This window comes from Lactuca serriola, chromosome 5, assembly GCF_051521515.1.
Source record: "Lactuca serriola cultivar US96UC23 chromosome 5, Lser_US96UC23_V15, whole genome shotgun sequence".
NCBI lineage: Eukaryota > Viridiplantae > Streptophyta > Magnoliopsida > Asterales > Asteraceae > Lactuca > Lactuca serriola.
Genome location: NC_136412.1, coordinates 128,219,061 through 128,245,599, shown reverse-complemented (window position 1 = coordinate 128,245,599; position 26,539 = coordinate 128,219,061). Strand labels below are relative to the sequence as shown.

At 32.9% G+C, this 26,539-nt stretch overlaps 1 protein-coding gene and 1 long non-coding RNA gene across 2 annotated transcripts; one reads left to right on the top strand and one right to left on the bottom strand.

Annotated features, from left to right (window-relative positions):
* Positions 1 to 3,136: 3,136 nt before the first annotated feature.
* On the bottom strand, positions 3,137 to 5,775 carry LOC145052966 (uncharacterized). Its single transcript, XR_013684302.1, has 2 exons — positions 5,048 to 5,775; positions 3,137 to 3,382 (listed from the first exon to the last, which is right to left on the bottom strand). It is a non-coding gene; the product is annotated as an uncharacterized LOC145052966 (long non-coding RNA).
* Positions 5,776 to 16,427: 10,652 nt separating this feature from the next.
* Positions 16,428 to 16,799, top strand: LOC145049793 (proline-rich nuclear receptor coactivator). Its single transcript, XM_078998150.1, has one exon. It carries the CDS (start codon positions 16,428 to 16,430, stop codon positions 16,797 to 16,799), a length of 372 nt encoding a protein of 123 aa, XP_078854276.1.
* Positions 16,800 to 26,539: the final 9,740 nt, after the last annotated feature.

The following is a 26,539-nucleotide window of genomic DNA, read 5'->3' as shown; positions in this document are numbered from 1 at the left end:
CACATGTTGATCATGTTAAAATCAATAAAACCTGTAAATGTAACAAAATCTCGTCAAACACAAACCCTAGAAAAATAAAAAACATTGGATTAACATCAAAAATCATAAACGAAATCATAATCTTCTTCAAGATTCAACACTGTATCTGCGGTGTTCTTGCACTTGGACTTGTATGAACTTGATCTTTTACTCTGCATTCTTCTAGAATAAAACTCACTTAGACGCCCCGATGCCTTCTTCTACTTTTTCTAGGGTTCACTAATCAGTTGTATAACAAAAAACATTCACTGAATCTTTTGATTTTATGGAAGATACAAGGAAATCAGAATGATTTTTAGTCTTCGGTTGATTTTCTAATCGAGTTTCATCTTTGCGAGAAAATGGGGAAGGAGGCATTCGGTTTCCAAAGATAAAACCAGTTCCCTATTCTAAAGGGGATGCTAATGTACTATACTACCCCTTCATACCTGTTATCTTTCACAAAATCACATTAAATTGATTATTTTTAATTAGTTACTAAATCTAAAACCCTTTCTTAAATTACCCCAAATGATTGGCTCAGAATCAATTTCACAGGCACATAATACTTAGTAAAAACAAAATAACCTAAGCCAATATATATATATATATATATATATATATATATATATATATAAGATCAAATGAGAACCACTAAAGGTTAACAACCACTTTCATTAATGGTATTTTCGCCAACCTACATTTTTCTGATCATTAAATGTTAGATCTAACACTCTCACCAAACATCATACACTCACACACACACACGCACACACACACACACACACACTCTCTCTCTCATCACTTTTCAAAATTTCACAACTTTCAAACACTTCTCTCTTATACAACAACCACCACTACCTATCTCTGGTGATTGTACAACACTGCCACCGCCAACCTCCGATGACTATCCACCCCTCATCACCTACCGTCTCTGTCATGCCACTGCCTGCTGCCGCCGGGTAAACTCATTACCACCATCGTTACGTCCTTCTCCGAACACTTCCATCATATCTAAAGGATTCCAATGGGGTTTTCTCGTTTCTAGTGGTATTTCTAGTCCAGATCTGTTAAGATCCGGTCAGATCTAGAACATTTTCCTTTAGATCTAGGACATTTGCCTTTAGATCTGCTCTCATCGGCCTCACCACAACCTCTTATAATCGACGTCAATCTCAACAACACTGACCACTACCCTTCAGATCCGAAGTCTCCATCTTCAGATCTAGAACATTCGTCTTCAGATCTATTATCATCGTCGATTTTCTTACTCGTGTCACCATCGTCGACCTTATCACCAACGACCACCGCCTAACATTAGCTATTGTGCTTCATCGGAACACCAAAAAACGTCACACTCTACTACGAAGTCTAGATGTAGTTCGTCTCCAAATCTTCGACGTCCAGATCTGATGCTACCATCGCCGATGTGACTCTACCTCTACCACAACCAACATCACATCACCGTTGTTGCAGCCTAGCATTGGTGCTCATGGATCTGAAGCATGGGAACAATCTCAGATCTATACATAAAGATGCATTGAAGGTGTTTGATGAAATGCCTCACTAGAAACAAGGTATATATTTTAAGCTTTGAATAATGTGAATAAGTTTCTGAACTAGTTTATTAAGATCTGAATGAATATCTAGACTAGAGACTAGTTTCCTAAGCTGCGAATAAGTGTTTTTTTTAATAACTATTAAGTTATTAATTCATGGATTTTATACATATCTGATTGTTTCGATTAGAAAAAGTTTTAAGCTATGAATGCATGATTTTTTATAAGTACTACGTTATAAATGCATAATATTTTGTAAGTATTAAGTTGTGAATGCATGATTTTATTTTTAACTTTTAGTTGTGATTAAATGAATTTTTTTATAAGTTTTAAGCAGTAAATGTATGAATTTTTATAAGTTTTAATGTCAATTTAGAATGTGTTTTTATTATATTAGTGTTTTCTCAAATAATACGAATTTAGGTTTTTTAAGTCGTGAATTGTGATGAGTGTGTGAACTGCTATCTAATACAACCTCCAAGGCTCTAAACATCACCAGATGTAAGTTTTAACAATAAATGTATTTTATTAAATTGTGAATTTGTGTATTAAATTGTGAATTATATATATTAAGGTGTGAATTGAGTATATTAAGATGTTATTATTTTTTTTGTTTGTTTCTAAAATATGAGATGAAAGAAGCTTTATAAATAGATCTTATTTTCTCTAATTTTGAATAAAGTTTGTAAAATTTAAATTGTGAATATTATGTAAATTAAACATTGAAAGAAACATTAGCCCTGAAGGTATAAATATAAGTTTTAAGTAAAGAATACGGATATGAGTGTATAGTTTTTGTGTATTAAACAATGAATTTAATATATTAACCTGTTAATTTTATGTATTAACGTGTGAATTGACTATATTAAGATGCGAATTGACTGTATTAATGTGTGATTTTTTAAAGAATTTTATGTTAAAATATGAATAATTGTATTAATTGTCTCGTGAGTATTTTTTGTGGCGTAAATATGTAAGAATGTATTAGTTTTCATAATTGTTGCACTAAACTATAAATTAGTGAATTAATAGGTTTATTAAACTATAAATATAGTATTTAAGCAGACAATGCATGATTTTATATACAATTTGGTTCGAAAGGAATGATGGTTGCGCATTGACATATATGGTTGGTGCCGACGTATAGTAGTTGGTGATTGTGGTAAAGTTTGGGTTTGACTTTCTAATTAAGGAATTAGTGATATTATGATTGTATTAAGTTGTGAATTTTGTATCTAAACTGTGAACGAAGTGTATTAAATTTTATATTTTATATAATTTTTGTGTTAAAATATGAATCAATGTATGAATGAAAATATTAGACTGTAAAAATTACTATTTTACCCTTTTCGTACCAAAAAGAAAAAAAAATTAGAATTTTAACATGTTTAATAAGTATTTTATACATATTATATATATATATATATATATATATATATATATATATATATATATATATATATATATATATATATAAGTAAATATATGTATTATGAATACTTATTCAATATGTTAAAATAATAATTTGTCTTTTTGGTATGAAAATGGCAAAACCGTAATATTTGTAATATAATATTTTCATTCATACATTCATTTATATTTTAACATAAAGTTTATGTAAAAAACAACTTATTACAGTCCAATTACAGTTTAATACACAAAATTCACAACTTAATACGATCAAATTTACATTAATTCATAAATTTAGAGAAATGGAGCCCAAACTTTACAACCACCAACTCCACCCCACGTCACAAACAACCATCCGTGCCACTATTGCAACCATCATTGCTTCAAAATCAAATCTGTATAAAAAATAATTTATTGACAGCTTAATATGATATTCATAATTTAATAAATTAATCATCTCACTTATTCAGGGTTTAATGCAAACATATTTATACAACACAAAAAATATATATATTCAGAAGAAAAATTAATACAAAAAATCATACATAAATCATTCATATTTTAAAACAAAATTCTTTATAAATTCACAGTTTAATACAGTCAATTCACAATTTAATACAATCAATTGAATTTACAATTTAATGCAGAAAAATTATACATTCAAAGCCATATTATCATCTTAAAACTTATGTTTACACCTTGAGATCTATAGGCAAGTGTTTATTTCAAAAATATTTACACAAATATTCACGGTTTACTTTTTATATACTTTATTCAAAATTATATAAAATCATAATAAATCTTTCATTAATAGTTTAAAAATTATGTTTTTCATTGAAGTAAATTTGTATATAAAATCATTGATCGACGGTTTAAATACTATATTCACAATTTAATAAGCAAATTAATTCATTTATTCAAAGTCTAGTGCAAAATAATTATAAAAACAAATACATTGTTACATATTTATACAACATAAAAAATACATATATTCATAAGGAAATAAATACAAACATTCATACGTAAATTATTTATATTTTAACACAAAATTTATTAATAACTTACAACTTAATATGGTCGATTCACAGCTTAATACTGTCAATTCACAATTTAATACACAAAATTTACAGCTTAATATAATAATTTCACGGTTTAATACACAAAAACTATACATTCACAACTTAAAACTTACATTTATTTCTTTAAATTTATAGACTAGTGTTTCTTTCAAAGTTTATTTATATAAATATTCACTGTTTATATTTTACATATTTTATTTAAAGTTAGATTAAATCATATATGTGCATAAATGTATAATGCTTCTTTCATCTCATATTTAATAAGAAAAAAAATCGTAAAAAATTCACAACGTAATAGAGTCAATTCATAGTTTAATACACGAAATTCACAACTAATGCAATAAAATTCACAATTTAATACAATGTTTCAAACACTCTTTCGCATTTTAATACATCAGTTTAGACATTTATTTACATTTTTTAAGACTTATAATAATCTACTAATACATTTTATTAAGCACCTTGTTTACCAAATTCTAACACTATATTTTATTTCAATTGTATTGTTAAATTCCACAAAATAAGTCAAAAGTTTATTTACTAAATATATTAATATGTAATTTATCCTTAAATTAAGTTTGTATTATCTAAAAGTGAAACGATTCATATTTGTTTAGAATACTAATATTTCAAGCTATTTGATTTGTTTAAAATAAAAATATGTAATAGTCTATAAAATTTAACTTAGAACAATTGCTGCCGGATGATTATTAATAACTTTTCCATCTAATACTTAGATAAATTCGTTAGAATCAAAAAATATAAAAAAGGCTACATTTTTTTTGAACCGATAAAAAAAAAAAAAAGGCTACATGGGAACTAGTAATTAGACAACTGAACCTAAAAGAGTAAAAGGACTATGTTGTAGGTTGTAATTATGTGACAGCTAGCAATTTAGGTGTTACCATCTCCATCCAATCAATTGAAAAAAACGATATTAGGCAAATGAAAAAAAAATCCGAAACTTTAGATAGAGTGTACCTTGCAATTGTTTGATCATCTCAATAACACAATTGGAGAAACTTTTTATGGATTTGAAACTTACAACCGGGACTTTCTTATTACATCGGAAACACACCACCAGATGTAGTTTCAATTCTCTATCATCAATAGAGATCTATATCAACGATTGTAGATCCGGACCAACTTCTCCTTCTCTATCCGACCTTCATCTTCCTTTTGTAGTTTTAACATCATCTCGTCTTTTCACCAATGTTGTCAACTCACCGGAGACAACGGTGATATGTAGCAGCGGTGGAGGAAACGGCGGTCTAACACAGTGGTAAATCACCGTCTGTTGGTAGACGATGCGGTGAGGTTCGACAGTGATGCCGGATCTGGAGGCGGTAAATGGCCGATGTCGACGGAAGACGCCAACTGAAAAGCATCACATTCTCAGATCTGGTTTGCAATATGTTATGGTTGCTGATAATGTAAACGAAAACGTTAACAGAAAAATTTGATAGATTTGAGTTTCTAATCGCTGATGGAAGTCGTCGGAGGAGAGGAAGGGGAAGATATCTGACAAAAACGATGGTGTATCGGTCTATAGTAGCTGATAACGGAAATGACGGTAGCAGGTCTCGTCGGAGGAGAAGAAGCGGAACAGATTTGATGGAGTCTCGATCTAAGGAGATGACGGCGAAAGAAGTCGTCGGAGGAGAAGGAGAAGTTGACTACATAGTAAACCTTATGAGAATTACAGCTTATACCCATACCAAAGGAATTTCCCTTTAATTAGTTGGTTAGTCTTTTTTTTAGTTCTTAATCTTTTTTCATTTGAACCTTTATATATATATATATATATATATATATATATATATATATATATATATATATATATATATATATATATATATATAGAGAGAAAAAAAAAACTAGATTCAAATGTTTTTAGCAACTATTGTGTGCTTAAATGTATCAATGAGAATTCAATAAATAATAAATAATTAAATAAATCATTAAAGGGTATTTTGGACATTTTATATTTTTATTTAAGGAAATTATTTAATTGAAAATCATTCAATTAAGGAAATAAACTAATCATTCAATTAAGGAATTAAACTAAATATATTTGACCTAGATATGTTTGCGGCCGAACACTTCACCATCGACATCAACACCATCACCATCACCGATTCTACTTCTTCTACAATCGACGGATCCAAAAGGGAGCACATACTCTCGTCTCGCAATTGATGATGGATTCTGGGGTCGATGAGGCTGAAGAAGGGGATGCGGAGGAGCAGTGACGTTGTTGTGGGGTCTATGAACACGAATGAGAAGCGAGGAGCAAACGGTGAGGAAATCCCGACGATTGTAGGTACTTGGATGGAGGTATCCTCCGACAGCCTCCTGTTCTTTCTTTGGTCCGGTAATCCAACAACTAGGGGGTATAACTGGAAATTATTTACCTCAATCGAGATTGAGTTTATCTCGATTTTGATTCAAGATCGAGATTGTGTTCATCATCTTATTAAATTCGATTTCTTCAATGGTTTATTTCTGTTCAATTGAAGAAATATTCTGATACAACTTGCACTTCACAGTCATAAGTTGGATTTTGTTTCGAAAAAGTCAAAATTTGTGTTCATATTTCTAAATCGATAATGTAAATGTGTGTTTGTTTCTTGAATTCATGAATGGGAATGAATGCATATGTGTGTTGATGATTCAATCACAGCTATTGAATTCTGTATACAATAACAACTCTTGAATTATGTAATGTATTCTATTAGAATTTATTTTATATAAATGTATTCTGTTAGAATGTTTGAGAATAATTGTCAATAACAAGTAAATTCTGTCAGAATTTATAGTTTTTATTCTCTTAGAATGCATTGAATTTTTTAATTTTTGAATCTTGATTATGTTTTTTTTGTGGATTTAGGTTTTGAAGAGGCTAACATTGATGTGGAGAAGGAAGAAAACATAGAGAATGAGAGTGCATTATACCACAATGTGTTTTTCTACAATGTATAAAATATTGCTAAAAAATAATATTCTATCAGAATAGATTAGTGTTTTTGTTAGATTGTGATGTTTTTTTTTTCTTTTTTTCTTTCAGAATGTTGTTATTATTCAATGAATCACAATTATACAATGTAATTATTTGGTATATTATTAGTTCAAGAATTGATTTCGTGTATTCTTTTTAGAATGTATTTACTAGTTTATGGTTGGCATTCTGTCATTTTGACAGAATAAAATCGAAAAATATATTTACTAGTTTATGGTTAAAATTCTAACATTCTGACAGAAAAAATCGAATTTTTAATTTTGAATTAATTTAAAATATTCAGATTTTTAAAAATAAAGGAATTAATTATCCCTAAAAATCCAAAAATTTCCTTTTTTAATATAGATTAATTGACTAAAATGCCCTTATGCTGAAATTTGTGTAATTATTTGATATATGTTATCCTATTCTACTATCATAGACCCTCAGATCATGACCTTTGATTATATTCCATCCGATGGTCCAGATCTGTGCATTCTGGCATACAATAGTTACTAGAAACAAAATAACCTAACCCTATATATATATATATATATATATATATATATATATATATATATATATATATATATATATAGAGAGAGAGAGAGAGATAGAGAGAGAGAGAGAGAGCTAGGTTTAAATGTTTCTAGCAACTATTATGTGCATGAATGCACCAATAGGAAATTAGGAAAAAATAAATCATTAAATAAATCATTTAAGGGTATTATAGTAATCTTTGCATAGTTAATTATGGTAGATCAATAACAATTCCTTGTATCACGCAAGAAGAAAATATAAATATTAAACATTAGCCCTAAATTGATTTCACCGCTTCCCACCACCCCTGTAGATCGATTAAAAACAACATCGAAGAGGACACCTTCAAAAGACGGTAATACCATTTTTTTTCTTCTTCTCTCTTCCACAATTGCCATTTCCAGATTTGATAAAATAATCAATTGAAGATTAATTGTTTGATTGAAGATTCATATTTTTGCTCAGCCAGAAACCAAAAAACTCAGGTGAAGATCTCTGTCTCGTATTCAACAAGCAGCCATGGCGACTAAAGTTCAGAGGATAATGACCCAACTTATCGTACATATTATTTCCTTCTCCAAAACCAACTTAATTAACTGGCAACCCTAATTGATTTCCCGCATTTTCACTTTTATTTGAAGTTACGACTAATAGAATCTTTAACTTTTTCCTCTTAATTCCAGAACTTGATATTCAGATTCCTTTAAAGTGTAAGATCTACTTACATTTTGAATGTCATTCAATGGTTTGTTTGGACAAATTGGCTGATTTTCTGAGTTTTATGTTGTGTGTGAAACAGAAAGCACATATCCAGATATGCCTGTTTGAATTGGCTGATTATAATTTCGTATGCTTGGTTGTTTGATGTAGGGTTTTGATGAGTACATAATTTTGGTTCTTGAGGATGCATTCCAACCGCTCGACGAAATGCCAGTAAGAAGTTTGATCAGTCCTGTGTAAGACACGTGTTGCTTTTAGGTTAAAGTATACTCAAATCCAACTTCGAAATGTCTTTTTCTGTCTCTGTAGCAACAGTAAAAGCTGCATTTTGATTGTCAATGTCAAACATGAAACTTTTCAATTGGGAAATAGTCAAATAGTGTTTGATCTATAGTTATTACTATAAAAAGAGTTGCACTTTGTTTCTTGATATCCTATATGTATAGCTCTGAAAGATCTATAACTTTTTCTTTTACATTGCATAACAGAGAATCACCATACTATGTGTAGCAACCAAACTCACAAGAAGTGCACTATCTTCAGCTGAATACCATTCATCATTCTTCAGAAAACAGTCATTATTCACCAATTCTGTGGGAAAAGAGTCTGGAATAAAGCATTCCATTCCAAGGGACTTTCACAAATGGGTTTCAATTCCCACCCACAACTTTTCAAGCTTTGCTTATGGCTTCACTCCATTGAAGCACAAGCCATTGGAATCCCTCATTAATGTTGAGAGAGAAAAGCTTCAAACTCCAGAGGATCTGTAACACCCAAAGTTTTGAAGACCAAGAAAGGAAAGAAAACCTTAAGTTTAGGGGTCGACTCGGCGAGTCCAAGGAGGGACTCGGCGAGTCGGAGCGGGATCCGGGTCGAGAAGTAAATGACCAACTCGGCGAGTCGGCCAAGTGGACTCGGCGAGTCTGGTCTATGCGAGGAAAACCCTAAATTCAGGACTTGGAGCCTATTTAATCGCCTCATTCTCTCCCCTAGGGTTCCCTTACTGCCTCTTTCACCCAGAACATTAAACTCTAGCCACCATATCCCCTATTTGAGCCTTGGAAGGTGCATTAAAGCTTGGAAAAGGAAGAAGGAACTTGGAGGAGCAAGAAGGGGATATAGATCTGGGATTGTGAGTTCATTCTAAGCACTTGGAGGTAATAAACTAGTTCCTAGACCCTTTTTGCACCTAGATCTATGTGTGGTTGTTGGGGCTCTTTAGCCATAATGATATTATTTTGAGTTAGAAGCCGGATCTGGAGTTGCTACTTCAAATCCAAGTGTGTTATGGACTGGAGAAGCATAAAGTATCAGCCCTTGAGTCGATTTTGGAGCCTTCTTGGCCTTAAACCCTAGTTTATGGTGCTTTTTGCCTAGATCTCCCTCTCTACACGTAAAGTTTGCAACTTTACGTGGGGGATAGGCTTGGGAATGGTAGATCTACAGTTTGGAGTCCATGCATGACTCGAAAGTCCTCTGCATGTATGTAGATCTGAATGGACTCGGTGAGTAGCTTGAAGATGAGGAGGAACTCGACGAGTGGGATGAACAGCTTGTCGAGTCGGATGAAGATGGGCATGAACTCGACGAGTTGGATGAAGATTGCCTGGTACTCGGCGAGTCTGCTCTTGGACTCGGCGAGTCAGGTCGCGGAACCCCAAACCCTTCGAGTTGAGACTCGAATCAGTGAGTCGGGTGGAGACTCAGCGAGTTGGACAGGTCAGGACTTGGAAATCGTTGGACTCGGCGAGTCATGGACTGACTCGGCGAGTCGTGTCGCGAATGGAAGGACCCGGAGCATATGAACTCGGCGAGTCATTAGGTGGACTCGGCGAGTAGGGTTGACCTGGAAGGTTGACTTTGACCAGGACTTTGACTTAGACCAGAGTTGACTTGGTTGTCTGTCGGGGGTCAGTTAGACTCAGTGTTGCATTTATATTGGTAGCTCGGGGAGCGAGTGGAGCGGGAGTTCAGAGAGTTGTCAGGCAGCAGCTAGTGGGTTCATCAGCCAGTTCAGCCAGTTCAGGTGAGTTTCCCTTTGTATGAATGGGTCTACAGCCACGATGCCGGCCCATGTAGTTATGAGTAGAAGACCTGGGGGTTAGCCCTAGGCATAGTATGCTAGTATGATATTCAGACGAGGTCCAATGATAGAGGGCAGGTGCCCAAGGAATGGTTTATGCGATAGTTTATACTTGTTGTCTGTGTGATACTTGTATGTGCCTGGTAGGGAGGTGAGTGTGGGCGAGGTCCCGTATCTCACCAATAGCAGAGTGTGGATGGTGTTCCACATCTCAGTAGCAGCAGAGTAGGGGCGAGGCCCAAGTTTGGGAAGGAGTGAGGGTGGGCTGGGCCCGTACCTCACTATCAGCAGGAGTATGGACGGGGTTCCATGACTCATCAGTAGCAGGACAAGGGCGGGGCCCAGAGATAGGCGAGGCCTTAGGACAAGATCTGTTAGTATGTGTTTAGATTATGTGATGTGATGTGATATGTTTATGTGCTATTATATGTTAGTGGGCGAGGCCCTGTGACAGGCGAGGCCTAAGTGAAACAGATCTGTATCCGAGTGGGGCACGAAGCCAGGCGGGGCCTGGAGCGGCGGGGCCGTTGTAGCGGGCGAGGCCCGAGGTAGGGGGCGAGGCCCAGTATGTGCAGGTGGGGAACTCACTAAGCTTCGTGCTTACGGTTTTCAGTTTTGGTTTCAGGTACTTCCTGTAGCGGATGATGGAGCTCGGGATGATGGCATGACACACACCATAGATTAGTCAGCCTGGGAATGTTTTACTCTGATAATGAATATGTGTTTTGAAAACTAATACTCTGTGTATGTTTTGAAATGATGATTTTACTTTAAGTAATATCTTATTAAAAGAAATTTTTAGTCTTGAATTTTGGGACGTTACAGGATCTAGCTTCAATTTAGGATGATGCATGTCTCTTTCACTTGGTGATCTCTTTCAATTTGAATCCCATTAGTTTTCGTGAATTATCTTTTTTCTTAATTTTAATTCCCAATTATGTGTTACTTGGATTGGTTCATATTAGAATGCAAACACATGTTCATTCTATGAGAATATAAATATTACATAAAATGTGTGTTGCTAGTAATTTTGACAAAATACATTTATACATGTTTTAGAATGTTTATCGTATAGAAAAAAATAATATGATTTAAGTGCATTCTGTTATATATTCTGTTAGAATTTATTTTATATATGCATTCTGTTAGAATGTCTTCTGAGAATGTTTTTTAACAAGTATTTTTGTTTAACTGATAATACTAACAAGTAATGTATTGTGTTAGAATGTCTTCTGAGAATGTTTATTAACAACAAGTATTTTTGTTTAACTGGTAATACTAACGTAAAACTAACGAGTAATGTATCTTATTATTTCAGAATTGCATGAAGAATGCATTCAATATTGATCATACAAAGAGAAATATTTGGAATCGAGTTCAACAACAAGTATATATGCGAAGCTCAAGTGGATTATATGGACCACTGAATTCAAGAATGCTATTTTTTAAGAATTTTATTCATTTTTGATGATATTCTGTTAGAATATGTATAAATATATTAAAATGTATAAGGATATTAGTATGTACGAATATGCATGAATTTGTATGTTATTTTAGATGTGTATTAAGAATAAAATCATAGACCCAACTTGGATGTATATGAATAATAATCTAGAATTCTTAAATCAGTTTAATTATCAAAAATACCTGTATTGGAAATATATTCTGCAAGAATAAAATCGAAAATATATTTACTAGTTTATGGTTGACATTCAGTCATTCTGACAGAATAGAATCGGATTTTTAAATTTGAATTAATTTAAAAAATTCAGAATTTTTAAAAATAAGGGAATTAAGGATCCTTAAAATCCAAAATTTTCCTTTTTTTAAAATAGGTTAATTGACTAAAATGCCCTTTTGCTGAAATTTGTGTGATTATATGATACATGCTACCCTATTGTAATATCATAGACCCTCAGATCATGATTGTTGATTCTATTCATCCGGTGGTCTAGATTTGTGCATTCTGGCACACAATAGTTAGTAAAAACAAAATAACCTAAGCCTATATATATATATATATATATATATATATATATATATATATATATATATATATATATATAGGCTTAGGTTATTTTGTTTTTACTAACTATTGTGTGCCAGAATGCACAGATCTAGACCATCGGATGGAATATAATCAAATGTCATGATTTGAGGGTCTATGGTAGTAGAATAGGATAGCATATACCATATAATCATACAAATTTCAGCATAAGGGAATTTTAGTCAATTAACCTATATTAAAAAAGGAAATTTTCGGATTTTTAGGAATGATTAATTCCTTTATTTTTTAAAAATTTGAATATTTTAAATTAATTCAAATTTAAAAATCCGATTTTATTCTGTCAGAATGATAGAATGTCAACCATAAACTAGTGAATGTATTTTTCGATTTTATTCTGTCAGAATGGCAGAATGCCAAACATAAACTAGTAAATACATTCTGAAAGAATACACAAAATTGATTCTTGAACTAATAATACATCAAAAAATTACATTGTATGATTGTGATTCATTGAATAATAACAAACATTCTGAAAGAATAAACAAGTATAATTCTTAAAAAATAACAACATTCTTAAAAAATGAGTGTGATCATTCTTTAATTCATTCTTCAAACCTTTCCCATCAGGTCTTCCAGCCATTCTTGAAGCCTTTTCTACCAGAAATTCATTGCCAAGTAATTTGTAGTGATACACTTGTAAAACCTGCACATTAAACATACAAATAATTAACTACAATTCTATCAGAATACAACAAATAATATTCTTACAAAATAAACTATTCTGCAAGAATATTATTTAAGAATTTGTATTATTAAGAATATATCCAACAAACAAAATAAGGAACTAGCATCAACCTATTCTGACAGAATAAGGAACTAACATTCTTCGGGTTCCATGTGTTTCTTCTCGATATGTTCAGTGTATTAAACTACAAATTCTGACAGAATAAGGAACTAGCATCAACCTATTGTTATGAAAATGGCATCCAACCCAATCTAAATTGAGTTATATAGTTCTAAAAAGAATAAGGAACAAAGTGAAGTAAAAACATTAATGATTTTTAACTATTTTTTCATTGAGACATTTTATCAAACACGTGGTGTGCTTCTTCAGTTAAAGAAAAAAACAATTACTCTTTGCAAAGATTAACATATAGCTCTAGAATATGCATGTTCCTTGTAATGTTATTTTGGTACATAAAATTCTTATTAGCAAAATACTTATCAACAGCAAAATACTTATCAACAAGAGCATTGGAGTTATATAAAAAAATCTGTGAAACTTCAAATCATTCACACTTGAAAGAAACAAATCACCACAACTAATATTATAATCTACACAGTTTTAATTATAATAACTCTAAAAATCAAAAACTAAGATTTGGAGATAATCGGTAAGAAAAAGGAAACGATAAACTAGAGGAAACCCAAATTAAAAAAGACAAAACTTACGTCCAAATGATATTTCACTCTTGTGGATTTAGGTTAAGAAAACAACAGATGGAAGGAGAAGGAAACTAGAGAACTGAAAAAAAATCGGTGCCGCTGGCTGTGATGATCCGATAGTGAAGGAAGGAAGACGATGTACTAGGCGTCGCTGCTACTATGCAGATGAATAACTTCAACGGAGACCATTGATAGATATATGGTGTTTGTTACCTTAATTTTAGGGTATATATTAATTGAATTATTATATTTACCATAATTAGATATACTAAGATTACCCTTATACCCTTAAATGATTTATTTAATTGTTTATTATTTCTTGAATTCTCATTGGTGCATTTAGGCACACAATACTTGCTAAAAACATTTGAACCTAGCTCTCTCTCTCTCTCTCTCTCTCTATATATATATATATATATATATATATATATATATATATATATATATATATATATATATATATATTCAGGGCCCATTTTATATTATCACAATTATTAGAAAATAGTATTGGATAATTTTCGACTTTATGAAGGGCATGCCATGTGGCTGTGGAAGGGCGACGAAAGCAATAGTTTTTTTTGTTAAATCTCTTTGTTATTTGATATCTAAAAACGTTGGTGAAGATCGCTTGAACCCATTTAAATGGGTGAAATGAGTGCCTTTAAAGGTCAATTGTTTTGTTTGACGATTGTTTAGAAACACAATTCCCATTTCATTGAATCTAATCAAGTGTGATGTTCATATTTTCTCCTCGGTATGTCCCTTTTGTAATGTTAATGAGGAATGAACGGATCATGTCTTATTCTCTTGTTGTTCTTTTGCTTCAGTTATATGGAGATGGATAGTGGATTGGCCTTCTTGTTTATAGGTGCAACCCTCTTCTTCTAATGAATTATCAGAATTACTCAACACCAATGCTGGAAGTAAAAATTGCAAATGTCGAGGTTGTCAATTATCTATACTACCATTTGAATGATCTGGAAGGCACACAATGTATTCTTTTTTAGGAACGAAAGGAGGAAGATTATGTTAACCGTACAAAAATGTATTCTGCCATCGATTTCTAGGCAAAACCAATCTAGGTCGCCATTGAATTCTAATTTTCTATAGACCGACAAAAACCAAAACCAAAATCAGACGTGACAACGTTTTTAAGGACGATATAGAGGGAGAGAAAGATGTGGTGGTTCGCCACCGTTTAGAACAAACCACCATTTTCTGGCGAACCTATCTAAGTTGCCGCCACCGCCTGGAACGCACTCCGCCACCAATTTCTGCAGAAGTAATCGAATTTTCTTGATCATGAATCTCTATCTATTTGTTATGGAGATGGCTGGAGGCGGTGATGGGGAAAGCAGAAATGGGTTGCAGAGGAAGGGGAAGGGAAGAGACGGTGGCAGAGATTCGATCTAGAGGTGAAGGCGAGCATATGCAAGAATAATTGGGAGAACGATCTTAGGTTTAGGTTTAGGTTTTTGTTTTGTTTGTCTGTTTTTTTAATGATATTTTATTTTATAGTAAACCTCCTCACAAACCAATTTGATAATTAATATATATATATATATATATATATATATATATATATATATATATATATATATATATATATATATATATATATATATAATATAATATAATATAATATAATATAATATTTGAAAACACCATTCAATTAAAAACCACCATTTGAAGGTAACAATCTTGTCTTGTTTTTTAAAATATTAAAAATGGTATTTCCAAAAAACAAATAATAGTTGGAAGGTATTTTATAAACCAAAACAATAATCGGTTACTTTTTAAAGATATTTTATTGAGTAAATTACACAAATGGTCCCTATGGTTTGGGGTAATTTGCGTGCTTGGTTCCTAACTTATTTTTTTAACTCGGAATGTTCTTACTATTTGTTTTTGTTACACACTTGATCTCTACTGTTTGTTTTTGTTACGCACTTGGTCCCTGTCTTACCTAAAAAGACTATTATTTAAATATGGAAAAATAATGAGGTATGTAAGATAAGATGAGGGAGTGGAGTTGGGGGTGCGTTTATTTAAATAAATTAAAAAATCAAGGAAAAAATAGTCTTTTTAAGTAAGACAGGACCAAACGCGTAACAAAGACAAACAGTAGATACCTTCCATGTTAAAAAAAATAAGTTAAGGATCAAACATGTAAATTACCCTAAACCATAGGGATCATTCGTGTTATTTACTCAATTTTATTAGTTGAATGACATTTTAAAACATTAGGAATTGAATGACATTTTAAAACATTATGAATAGTTTGTTATAAAATGACATGTTAGGAACTAAATAGGTAAACTAATCGAGACCATAAGGACCATTTTTGTAATTTACCCCAAACAAACGATCCACTCCAAAACAAAGTTGGTGAAACCAATCCACCTTTTTCTCATAACCACCCACTACTCCACATGCTCTAATTCTCCATGCATGTTATATAACAATTCGCCTTCTGCTATTAAAACCGATAATTTTAGACACAAATTTCATCATCTGTTTCTTCCTTTCTTTTCTCCATACCCACCTCCTTTTCGCAAGAAAGCTGATGGGTACGGAGGTGTTGCACCCACAAGACTTCTTGCCAAAAGTTGCCCCGGTGATCGTTTGGAAAACCTACAAAAATGACAAATCATATCCAACACCGATAAATAACAATACTCTCCGAAAACCACAATCTCTGCGGTTTTTAGAGAAGACGGGTTCAACACCCAGAAGAGAACGGGAGTTGAAGCCGAACCATGAAGATGGTGATGATTCATATGCTGGATCAGGCTTCTTCCATTCCCCCTCACCTAGGTCTCTACCTCTTCCTTCATTCTTCAACAAGAAACAAGATTCCATGGCCATGGCCGCAGATCATGATGGTTTTGATGATTCTGCCACCAAACATCTTCGTCAACTGCTTCGACTCGGGTGAATGTTGATTACACGATGAATACAGATGGTTAGTTTTTGCCATGGAAGGAAGAATGAACGGATGACTTGAGATGTTAAATATGTATGTATGTAAAGGTATTACATATATATGAGTAGTATTAATCGAGGTAATAGATTACATGAATGTTGGATGATCAATTTACGTTTATTGCTTTCTATCTTTACCTCCAAAAAGAATTGATAAAAACTTTGCATTTTCTTATATTTTTAGTTATACACTTTATGAGATTTTTTGTTAACTTATTCACACATTTTTCGTAATTATATCAATTTTTATTCAAATCACTCAACGCTTAACAATTTTTTCGTCAATTATTCATACAAATTATATCCTTGTCGTCGTGTGGAAAACTAACCATTAATGTTATAAGATGAAAATAAAACAAAAAATATAAAGCATGTTATGCATACAGATATAAATATACGACTAATAAATTTCTGTTAAGAAATGCAACTCATAAACTATGTTTTGTAATATATAGAAGTATTGTTAGCTAGGTAAGAACCTAGAGGATGGTTTTCTTGGAACTACATAATTCTATAAACTACCATGTAGCTAAAAGGAAACCAAATAATTAAAAAGAAATAATCAAAATTGGGTTATTTGTTACCTATCAACCCAAACTACCCAAGGATGTTTTGTAATCAATCAGCCCAATTGACATTAAGTTTGAGGGTTCCTATTAACAAATAAATAGGAGAATACTTTATATAAAAAATGGAGTCTTTTCGTGCTAATTGTGGGAACGAAATATCAAAGGATTACGAAAATCCAAATCATCCACATTGTTGTCATAACAAATGTTTCCAAAGCTGCTCGTTTATTGCTTGAGATCACCGTCAAATCTACTTATGAGTATAATTCAGAAACCAAGAACACATTTGCAGGCCATAAGTCCCACCATCAAGCAAGCCTCAATCAAATATTCTTTGCTACCTCACACACAATAAAAACATGATCTAAAATTTTCAATTGTTTAGAACAAACTAGGCATAAAACATAATCAATCATGAGAACCCTATGCACCAGATTCAGTCCTCCAAACTGGAGTATTTTATCTTTTGTGGACAAATCTATTCCACCTTGATGAATGATGTGTAACTTCCATAGGCATGTCATCTATAAAACTATAGTTGAACTAACCGAAAATTCTTCTGAATTTTCCAAGTCCTACCCCCTTCTATTAGGAAGAGACCAAAGGCTTAACCTATTCAATAAATGTATTTGAGGCCAAGAATTAGAGTTCCTCAATTCCCCCTCCTTAAATTCATACATCAATTCCATGTGTAATTGTAAGAAATCCAATAATCAATAAGAGTACAATCTTTATCGATTTCTAATCTATACAACCTAGGACATCTATCTATTAGAGGATAATTCACATCCAACCATCCTTCCAAAATACAATCATTAAGGTATCCCCAACCTTGTTACGTAAAGTAGAATGAAAAATAATACTTCTCTTGCAAATGCTTAACTGACCCAACGATTTTACCCCCAAACTCTTTTAGATTTGAGCTATTCCTTCACCAAAATCATCCTTCACCGATTCCGTGAGTACATTTAATAATTTTCACATACAAACCAATACCATTATCATATCTCCAATGCCACTTCTGAAATAAATAAAAGTTTAAATTCACCAAATTTCCAACACCAAATAGCCCGTTTGTAATTTGCAACCAACATAATATCTCAGTTAATCTGAATAATGTTAAAATTAAGGATTTGGAACAACAATAAACACTTGGATATTTATTGGATAGTGATTGAATCATTTTCTGAAATCTGTAATTTGTCCCTTATTGCCTGGGGTTACATGAATTCATAAGTTGGCTAATCCAAGAAATCTGATTTGGATTACATGCCCAATCCAAAATTATGAAATATAGAATGCCATGTGATGACATGTGTTCTTGAGAGACAAATAATGGTAGAGAGAAAGAGAAGAAGGAAGCAGTTATCCTAGTTCGTTCTATTTTCTTGCAACAGTAACATCTTGGTCATTTACCAAGATGGGAGGTTATGAAGAAAATGGTGTCCATACTTGTAACATTCCTTAGACTCAATGTATGGGTCATACGACAAGAAAGTTTGGGTTGGGCCAATTTATTCAATATAAATCCGTTTAGGTTTCAGGATGTTGTCCAACGACCACCGTATTAACGAGTTCACATTTATCAATCCGAGTGTGCACTCCACACCTCGAATATCGAAAATCAAAATTGAACTAGCATGTCTTGATAGTAATATTAACTACACTAAAATATATCGATAACCCTAAAATTACCAGCAACTAATATTTTTCTCGTGATTCAACTCCCAAAAGAAAAAGGAAAATGCATTCCTTCTAGAACATGCAATATTGTCATTGGAACATTAAAAATTAACATATAGTGTATAATTTAGACTCCCCAAGACTGCTTGAAACAAAGTAGCTTGAGCGCATATACAAAGCAATTTAACTTGCCACCTCCACAAATTTATTCTTGAATCTATCAATAGTCTCATTTGAACTCTCCACACAAGTTATGTTAGAGACCACTAAAAGACCAATGTGAAGTTAAAATTTTCTACTCAACACCCAATACTTTTTACTAATTTCTCCATTTTAATCGGACCCAAAACCACACCAAACAAATTGTATACTTCGAGATTAATAATCAATTAGAAACCAAATAAATAGAAGTAAGAACTTGAAAAATGTTTTAAATATTATCACAAAAAGTACTCACTAAAAATATATCATATGTATAAAATAAGTGAGAATGGCAAAACTATCATAACCAATAGAACCATTACAATTAAAGCTTGATTCAATTGCATGTTCAATAGCAAAATGCAATCCCTCCATAGCTAAGACGAAAAGAAACCGAGATAAAGGATTCCTTGCCTCCAGTATCTTTCCAAGTGAAACTCTACGTTCAGACTTTTGTTCACAAGAACAAAAGATCTAGTAAGTGACAACTTACAGGCGAAATCTTATAAAACACATAATATTTTCCAAGTAGTCTCAACTTAAAAAATCCACAATCTTTCTTGATATCAAACTTACAAATTACTAGCATCATCTTGTTCTCCCTGTACCAATCCATAACTTCATTAATCAATAAATCACCATCAATCATTTGATGCACTTTAAAAATATATAATTGTCCATTGCTAAGGACAATCTCGACTACATGAGCCATCTATTCGGAAATAATTTTGCAATAATATTATATTCACTCAAAATAAATCCATATGTCTAAAACATTTCAAAAACATCATATTTTGCCTTTTGGGATATATTAACAAAGGAGGGCTTACATCCACTTGGGATATAACCAAAATCATGAAACTAATCAATAAAAACAGTAATCTTAGCATTGAGGAATTTCAATATCATTTTAAGAATCTAAAATAAACCCATCCAGGCTTAGGGAATTATCACTAACACAAAGACTAAAAAATATCTTAAATTTAATCAATACTAAATGTCGAATCCAATAATGTATAGGTGCTCCTTAGACAAAACTTGAATTGATGACTTCTTTTATTTATTATAATTCCTTTGAAGTATGGGTAATTATGTTTAAGAATATACAATGATATATATTTCACAATAGTAAACTGGTAGAAAACTAACATTGGTTAAACAAGAACCATAGCCTTATACCATTAGCCATACTTTTATTTCATCCATAGTGTAACCAAAGGTTCTGTCATATTTGTTAACTTGTGACTACACTAAAAATTAGTGGTTGTATCGTATGAAAAACAATAGTTTTAGCATAAAAATGTGGCTATTGGGTTGGAATTTTATGTTTTTAATCAAACAATGTTGAGAGAAAAACTTATGTTGAAGAGATTATGATGCAAAATATAAAGTTAATCTCATGGATCTTTGGTTAGCTGAACAATAATAAGATTTCCGAATTAAGATGGAAATTTAGTAACAAAATACAACAATAAATATAAGCAAGTTAAAGATACTTGTTGAGTCGTAAGAAAGTTTGTATTTAAACACAAGTTAGTAAATGATGAACAAAAAAATATAAGGTGGAGATAAGAAGACTCGTATTTCAATATCACGATTATAGGAAGAAATAGTACTTTCTATTAACCAGACAATACAAAAGTAAGGAGAACAAACGACCACGCTTGCCATACCTATTCTGACAAAAAACCAAACACACAATGTCATATAAAGTTGATCATTATACTATGTCTTAATATCAATAAAAAGAAATATCAACAACAAGTCTTCACAAAGTTTTCTTTATCTCTGGCCTTCATGTTTAACTCTTCGCTATTCGTATATAGACAACTCTTTGCAATATTATCCTTTGAACCATTCACACATCCCAAAAATCTCTTATCTACCAACGGTCATGATAGCTTCATTTTATTTACTTCTTTTTATAGTTTTTTTTAGAGCATTCCATTCTCATTTTAGTTAATTTTCATGCATATTTTCCTTTTTGTTATTTTTATGACAATTTCGGGTACTTTCTAGTTTCTTGAACATTATTGTAGATTTTAAGGAAACTAGAGGAGCGGGAGTGTGCGGGATCTTTTGGAAGGCGATTGGACTTGAAGAGCAGTGGGGATGTCATGCTTGATAGCTTTGGAGGTGATCCAGGGAGTAGGCTTGTCGATTGCTTGAAGGCGCAGAAGTGTTGAACTTTAAATTTCAAAGGGCGCGAGAGAATTCTTGAGTGTGCAAGATCGATGTTTAGGAGTTTGCGGAAGTTTTGAGTGACGTGGAAAGACAAATTGGGCTTTAATTGAAGAAATATTGAAGAAAAATAGGCTAGGAGCTGATTGGAGTCGAACTGGGCCAATGGATTAGCTGTGGGGGCCCAAGACTTGAAGAAGCCCAAAAATCCCATCGAAGCCCGTGGCTCGCGTAAGATTACCCGTGGCCCGCGTGGATTCCTGACAAGGGCAATTTCAGGATTTTACTTAGTGCTCTATATTGGGAAGGTTGGTGTGCTTCTTCAGCCTTATCTTGGAGGTCCAAGTTTGACACTTTCTCTCTGGAGTTTGGAGTACTTTTGAAAGCCAAGAACACTTCAAGAACATCTTGATTTCACCTCTTGATTATTGTAAAATGTTTGGTACAATCTTCTCTAACTTTATTTCTTTGAGTTTAGCCATGCTTGGCTAAACTAATCTTGGTTGACTTTTTGTTGAATCCTTTGAACTTTTGTTGAATGTTGAAGAATCCATGAACTTGTTCTTAAATCTTTATGGAAATGTTTTGTGTTTTATCATATTATCACTACTAGTATGTTTTTATTCATGAGTTTAAATGTGTTTGTGGTGATTAGTTGGCTAATTTCTTGATTAAGTAAAGGATCCTCAAATTAGCAAGCAACAAATGATTTTTGTGTTGTTTTTGCTTCACACAATCATAAAAACATTTTCTCCAACATGGTGGTGAAAGCATTTGACCCCTCTTGGATTTGGTGACTTTTTGGTTCTTAATGCTAATTGACTTTCACTAATTACATGCTATTTGGAATTAGTGACTTTGACTAAGGAAATTGTTATGAGCTTCTCTAGCCATTTCAACAATTAAGAAAAGTCTAGGTAATCTCAAGCTCCTTGGATTACTATAGCCAAATTAAGGATTTAAATCAAAATATTGCACCATTGGATTCTAATGATATGTTCATCAAAAGTCAAAGTGAGGAAACTTTAAGTCAACCATCTCTCCCTTATTGATTTTACATCAAACCCTTATTTTTGTTGAAATTTTCTATTTAATTCATAGTTAATTCTAGTTTGTTGCAAGTATTTCAAAACACCAAATCCTCCCATTTTATTTTTATTGTTATTTTACAAGTACTTTTTTTACAAAGAGATTTTTCATTGAGTTACAAATTGAACCAATCTCTGTGGATTCGACCCTTTTACCACTATACACTATTTTAGTGTGTAATATTTAGGGTTATTATTTGTGTAATATTTAGGGTTATTATGTGTGTTTCTCCCAAAAATTCCCCCCTTTTCTTTCTCCAAAACTCAGTCAAAAGGTCCTCAAATCCGTATGAAAAAGATGCTTAAAAGTAACTCACCAAATTTCCCTAAATAGAGGCAAAAGGCTAAAATCCTGGTCCTTCACAGTGCGATCCACGCAGACCATTTGTAAATCCACGCGGACCGCATGGATTGTGCTGAATAGGCTTTTTGGCCCTTTTAATTGACACTTCTAGATTACTCTTCTCATCTATGTTCCAGCCCGTTTGTGCAAGTTCTTGATAGCCCAATTATGTCTTCCAAATTATTCCAAGATGCTCCAATGCTCCTTTAATCTTCTATAGCTCGAATTCTCATTGTCTCGCCTGAAATTTAAGTCTAACGCGCTTCTTGCTTATATTGACACCATGCCCAATTGCACCACTTCAAGTCCATGAACAAATTGCAAGACTCCAATAGTCCCGCACTCCTTCCATACCTCCAATAACAAATAGTCTTTGGTAAATCCTGCAAACAAGCTCAAAAGACTAGAAAGCACCCGGTAAAGGAGAAAAATAATAAAAAGAGAAAATATGTTTGAAGATTAACTAAAATGAGATGGTTTTAACTAAAAATAAACTATGAAAAGAAGTAATAAAAACGAAACTATCAAATCACCCCAAGCTTAAACCTTACTTGTCCTCAAGTAACACAAAACTAAAATGAACTTGGGATGAACTATCCTAAAAAGAAAACGAATGAACATCTTAGGTTGAAATTCACAACACGCCCTTGAAATAAAGACATATAATCCATTTTTAGGGATAAGAATTGCTTTAAGGGATGAACCTTTGTTACCATTCTAGCAAGGGATACATGTTGATCAAGATGCAAAATGAGCATGCATACAACACGAGTATGGTTTATGTGACATTGTTTCGTGGTCCAATCTAGCCCACTAGCCATAAGAAAGTGTCCCTTGGTTAGATTGTTCCTTACTCCTGACAACTTCAACCCCACGCCAAGAAATAAAACCTAGCAAAAAGATAACTCAGGCCGAAAATGGCAAGGAACGAGCTATGTACAAAGGTTGGCAAACCATCATCATCTAGAAGAATAAGTGCTTCCACCAAAAAAAAGATCATATAAAGTGAAGAATCGAGCACGTGATGAGAAAAGACATCATCATAGTTGCCAACAAAAATGATATCTAACTAGAAGAACATCAAACTAGAAACTAATTACATGAGCTAGAATTCGAAAAACTAAACATTTACCAAAGCAAACAAATGGATATAACTCTGTGGCCCGACCCTTTTCTTTTGATTTTTTTTTAACAACAAAACCCCAAAGACATGTTACAAATACAATAACTTAAGACACAAAGAGGAAAGCACTAAAACAATATATAATTACATTTGCATTTTATGATTGCTATAACATCCGACTTTTCAAAACCATTTTTTTAATTTTTTATTTTATAAATTGACGCAAAACTTTTCGAATGATACTTTTGAAAAAATTTACTTTTGACTCATAAAACAAAGCAAAACAAAACAAAACAGGAAAAGGGGTATTTGTCTTTTTTTTAGGCTCACTTTTATGGTTTACCACGGGAGTTTTACAAGAATAACCTGAAAATAAAAAAAACAAAACATAACTATATACAACTATAAGCGGAATCTAAGTCTAACCCAAACAAGAGGCCAAACGAGCACAACTACATTAAGGCTAATTCGAGATGGAGCGGAAAAATGTGTCTAAATCATAAAGTAATGAGATATGATGTGAATTGCAGGAGTTAGACACTAAAGATCTCAAAATAGCAAAATCTATCTTTTATTCCTTTTTTTGGGGTTTGAATGTTGCTTGCAAGGAAAATTCAGGTGAGGGACTGGTCGACACAGGGCTAAGTTGTCCCCCTAGTTATGCTACACTTGACATGGGTCGATTCATATGAAAAACTACTTGCACTCTCTCCCCGCGTATATATAAGAGAAGAAGCAACAACTGAAAGTCCCTAAGAGCGATTCTTTTTTGTTATGTGAATTTCCAAAAGAATTGTATTTAAGGTGTGTCGTGTCTTTCAAGTAAAGATGTTCAGAGATGAGAATAAAGAGATAACAAAAAATGCATGAATGCTTATGCCCTAGGATAAATGCCATGCAAAAATAAAAGTGAAAAAGAAGAAAATAAAATCTTTTTGGAGTTTTAAAAAAAATAATGCAATTTATACTAAAATTCTATGCAACTTAATTAAAATGCATGATAAATCAAAAAGAAAAGAGAATACCCCACCCCAAGCTTAGAAATAAGCATTGTCCTCAATTCTCGGGGCAAGGCGAAAGTACTTAAACCGGGGGATCGGGAGGAGGATATGGGTATGGATTAATGGTATCTTGAGGGAAAAAGAATGCATAGAGAGAGGGAAACAACTGGCATGCTAATGAAAAAGAAGGATTACATGTCACTTAAGTTATTTGGTCCAAAGTTAATGGAAGTCAAAGCTGGTCAACGAATCCACACGGACAGTTTCTGGAGTACACGCAGACCATTTGTTTATTAACACGGACTCATCCCCGAGTACATGCGGACCGCGTGTGTCCTTCTGCAACTTCTCAATTTCACCCTTTGACCAAAACGAATATCGGGGCTTAAAATCCAACACTCTTTTACTGCAAGAAGGAAGAAGAAGAAATATGAAATGCAAAAAGGATTTATCTAAGACATTCATTCGGAATTAGAAAAGATAAAAACTTTAGGTTTTCCAAAAGTTCCCTTCTTTAACGTATTTGGCGAGACGTCCTTCCCTTTTGATTTCAGTATACCGGGGCATCCAATTGGATGACATCCAAGACATTTTCATTAAAACCTTCATATAAAGGTTTCAAACGATTCCCATTGACTTTGAATATTTTCCCCGTGTCGACATTTTTTAATTTCCACACCTCCATTAGGACTCCTTTCTTGTATTTAACTTTCTTTTTACGAGAAAACCATATCGGACTTAAACCTTTGATAATAGAAATCATCCAACTATATTCTTTCTTGTATTTGTTAAATAAGGTGACTAACTCTTCCCTCTTTGACATGGTGGTTGAGTAGGTGACCGGTTGGGCGTCTTCTTTCTCGGGATACATATCCTTTGAAGGGTCCGGCAGATTTAGCTTTTCCGTCTCTTGTGGTTGTTCTACCACTAAAGTTAGTTTCTCAATGGTACCGGGTGGCTCAACCTCTCTTTCGTTAACACCCAACACTTCCTCTATAGCTTCATTGACATCTTTTTCAATCTCTTCTTCCTCCTTGATAACCTCTTCCACTTCTACCTCTTCTTCCACTTCTCCATATAACACTCTTGGGGCATCAAAATTTTTCTCATCTTTCAAAGGAATGGCACATGCACTATTCCATGGGCTATCTTCACATGGTAGTTTGCCTTTAGCTTCCATTATACTTATTGTTTTAGCAAGTTGTGTTATTTGTTGCTCTAAGATTTTGAGGCTAGCTTGCGTTGTTTCCTGGAAATGTTGGGTAGAAGTTGCAATGCTCTTCACAATCTCCTCTAAGGACGTGCTTGGCGGTTCAGGTTGTTGAGGAGGTGGAGGACATGGATGTTGGAATTGTGGAGTTGGTTGGTATTGGTCATTTCTCCAAGCTTGGTATGAGCTTTGGTATTGATTGTATCCCCAAGCTTGGTTGTTGTCCCACCATTGATCATGTTGAGGTTGATCATAACTCCATTGGTTTGACTAGTAGTAGCTTCCCTTTTCTTG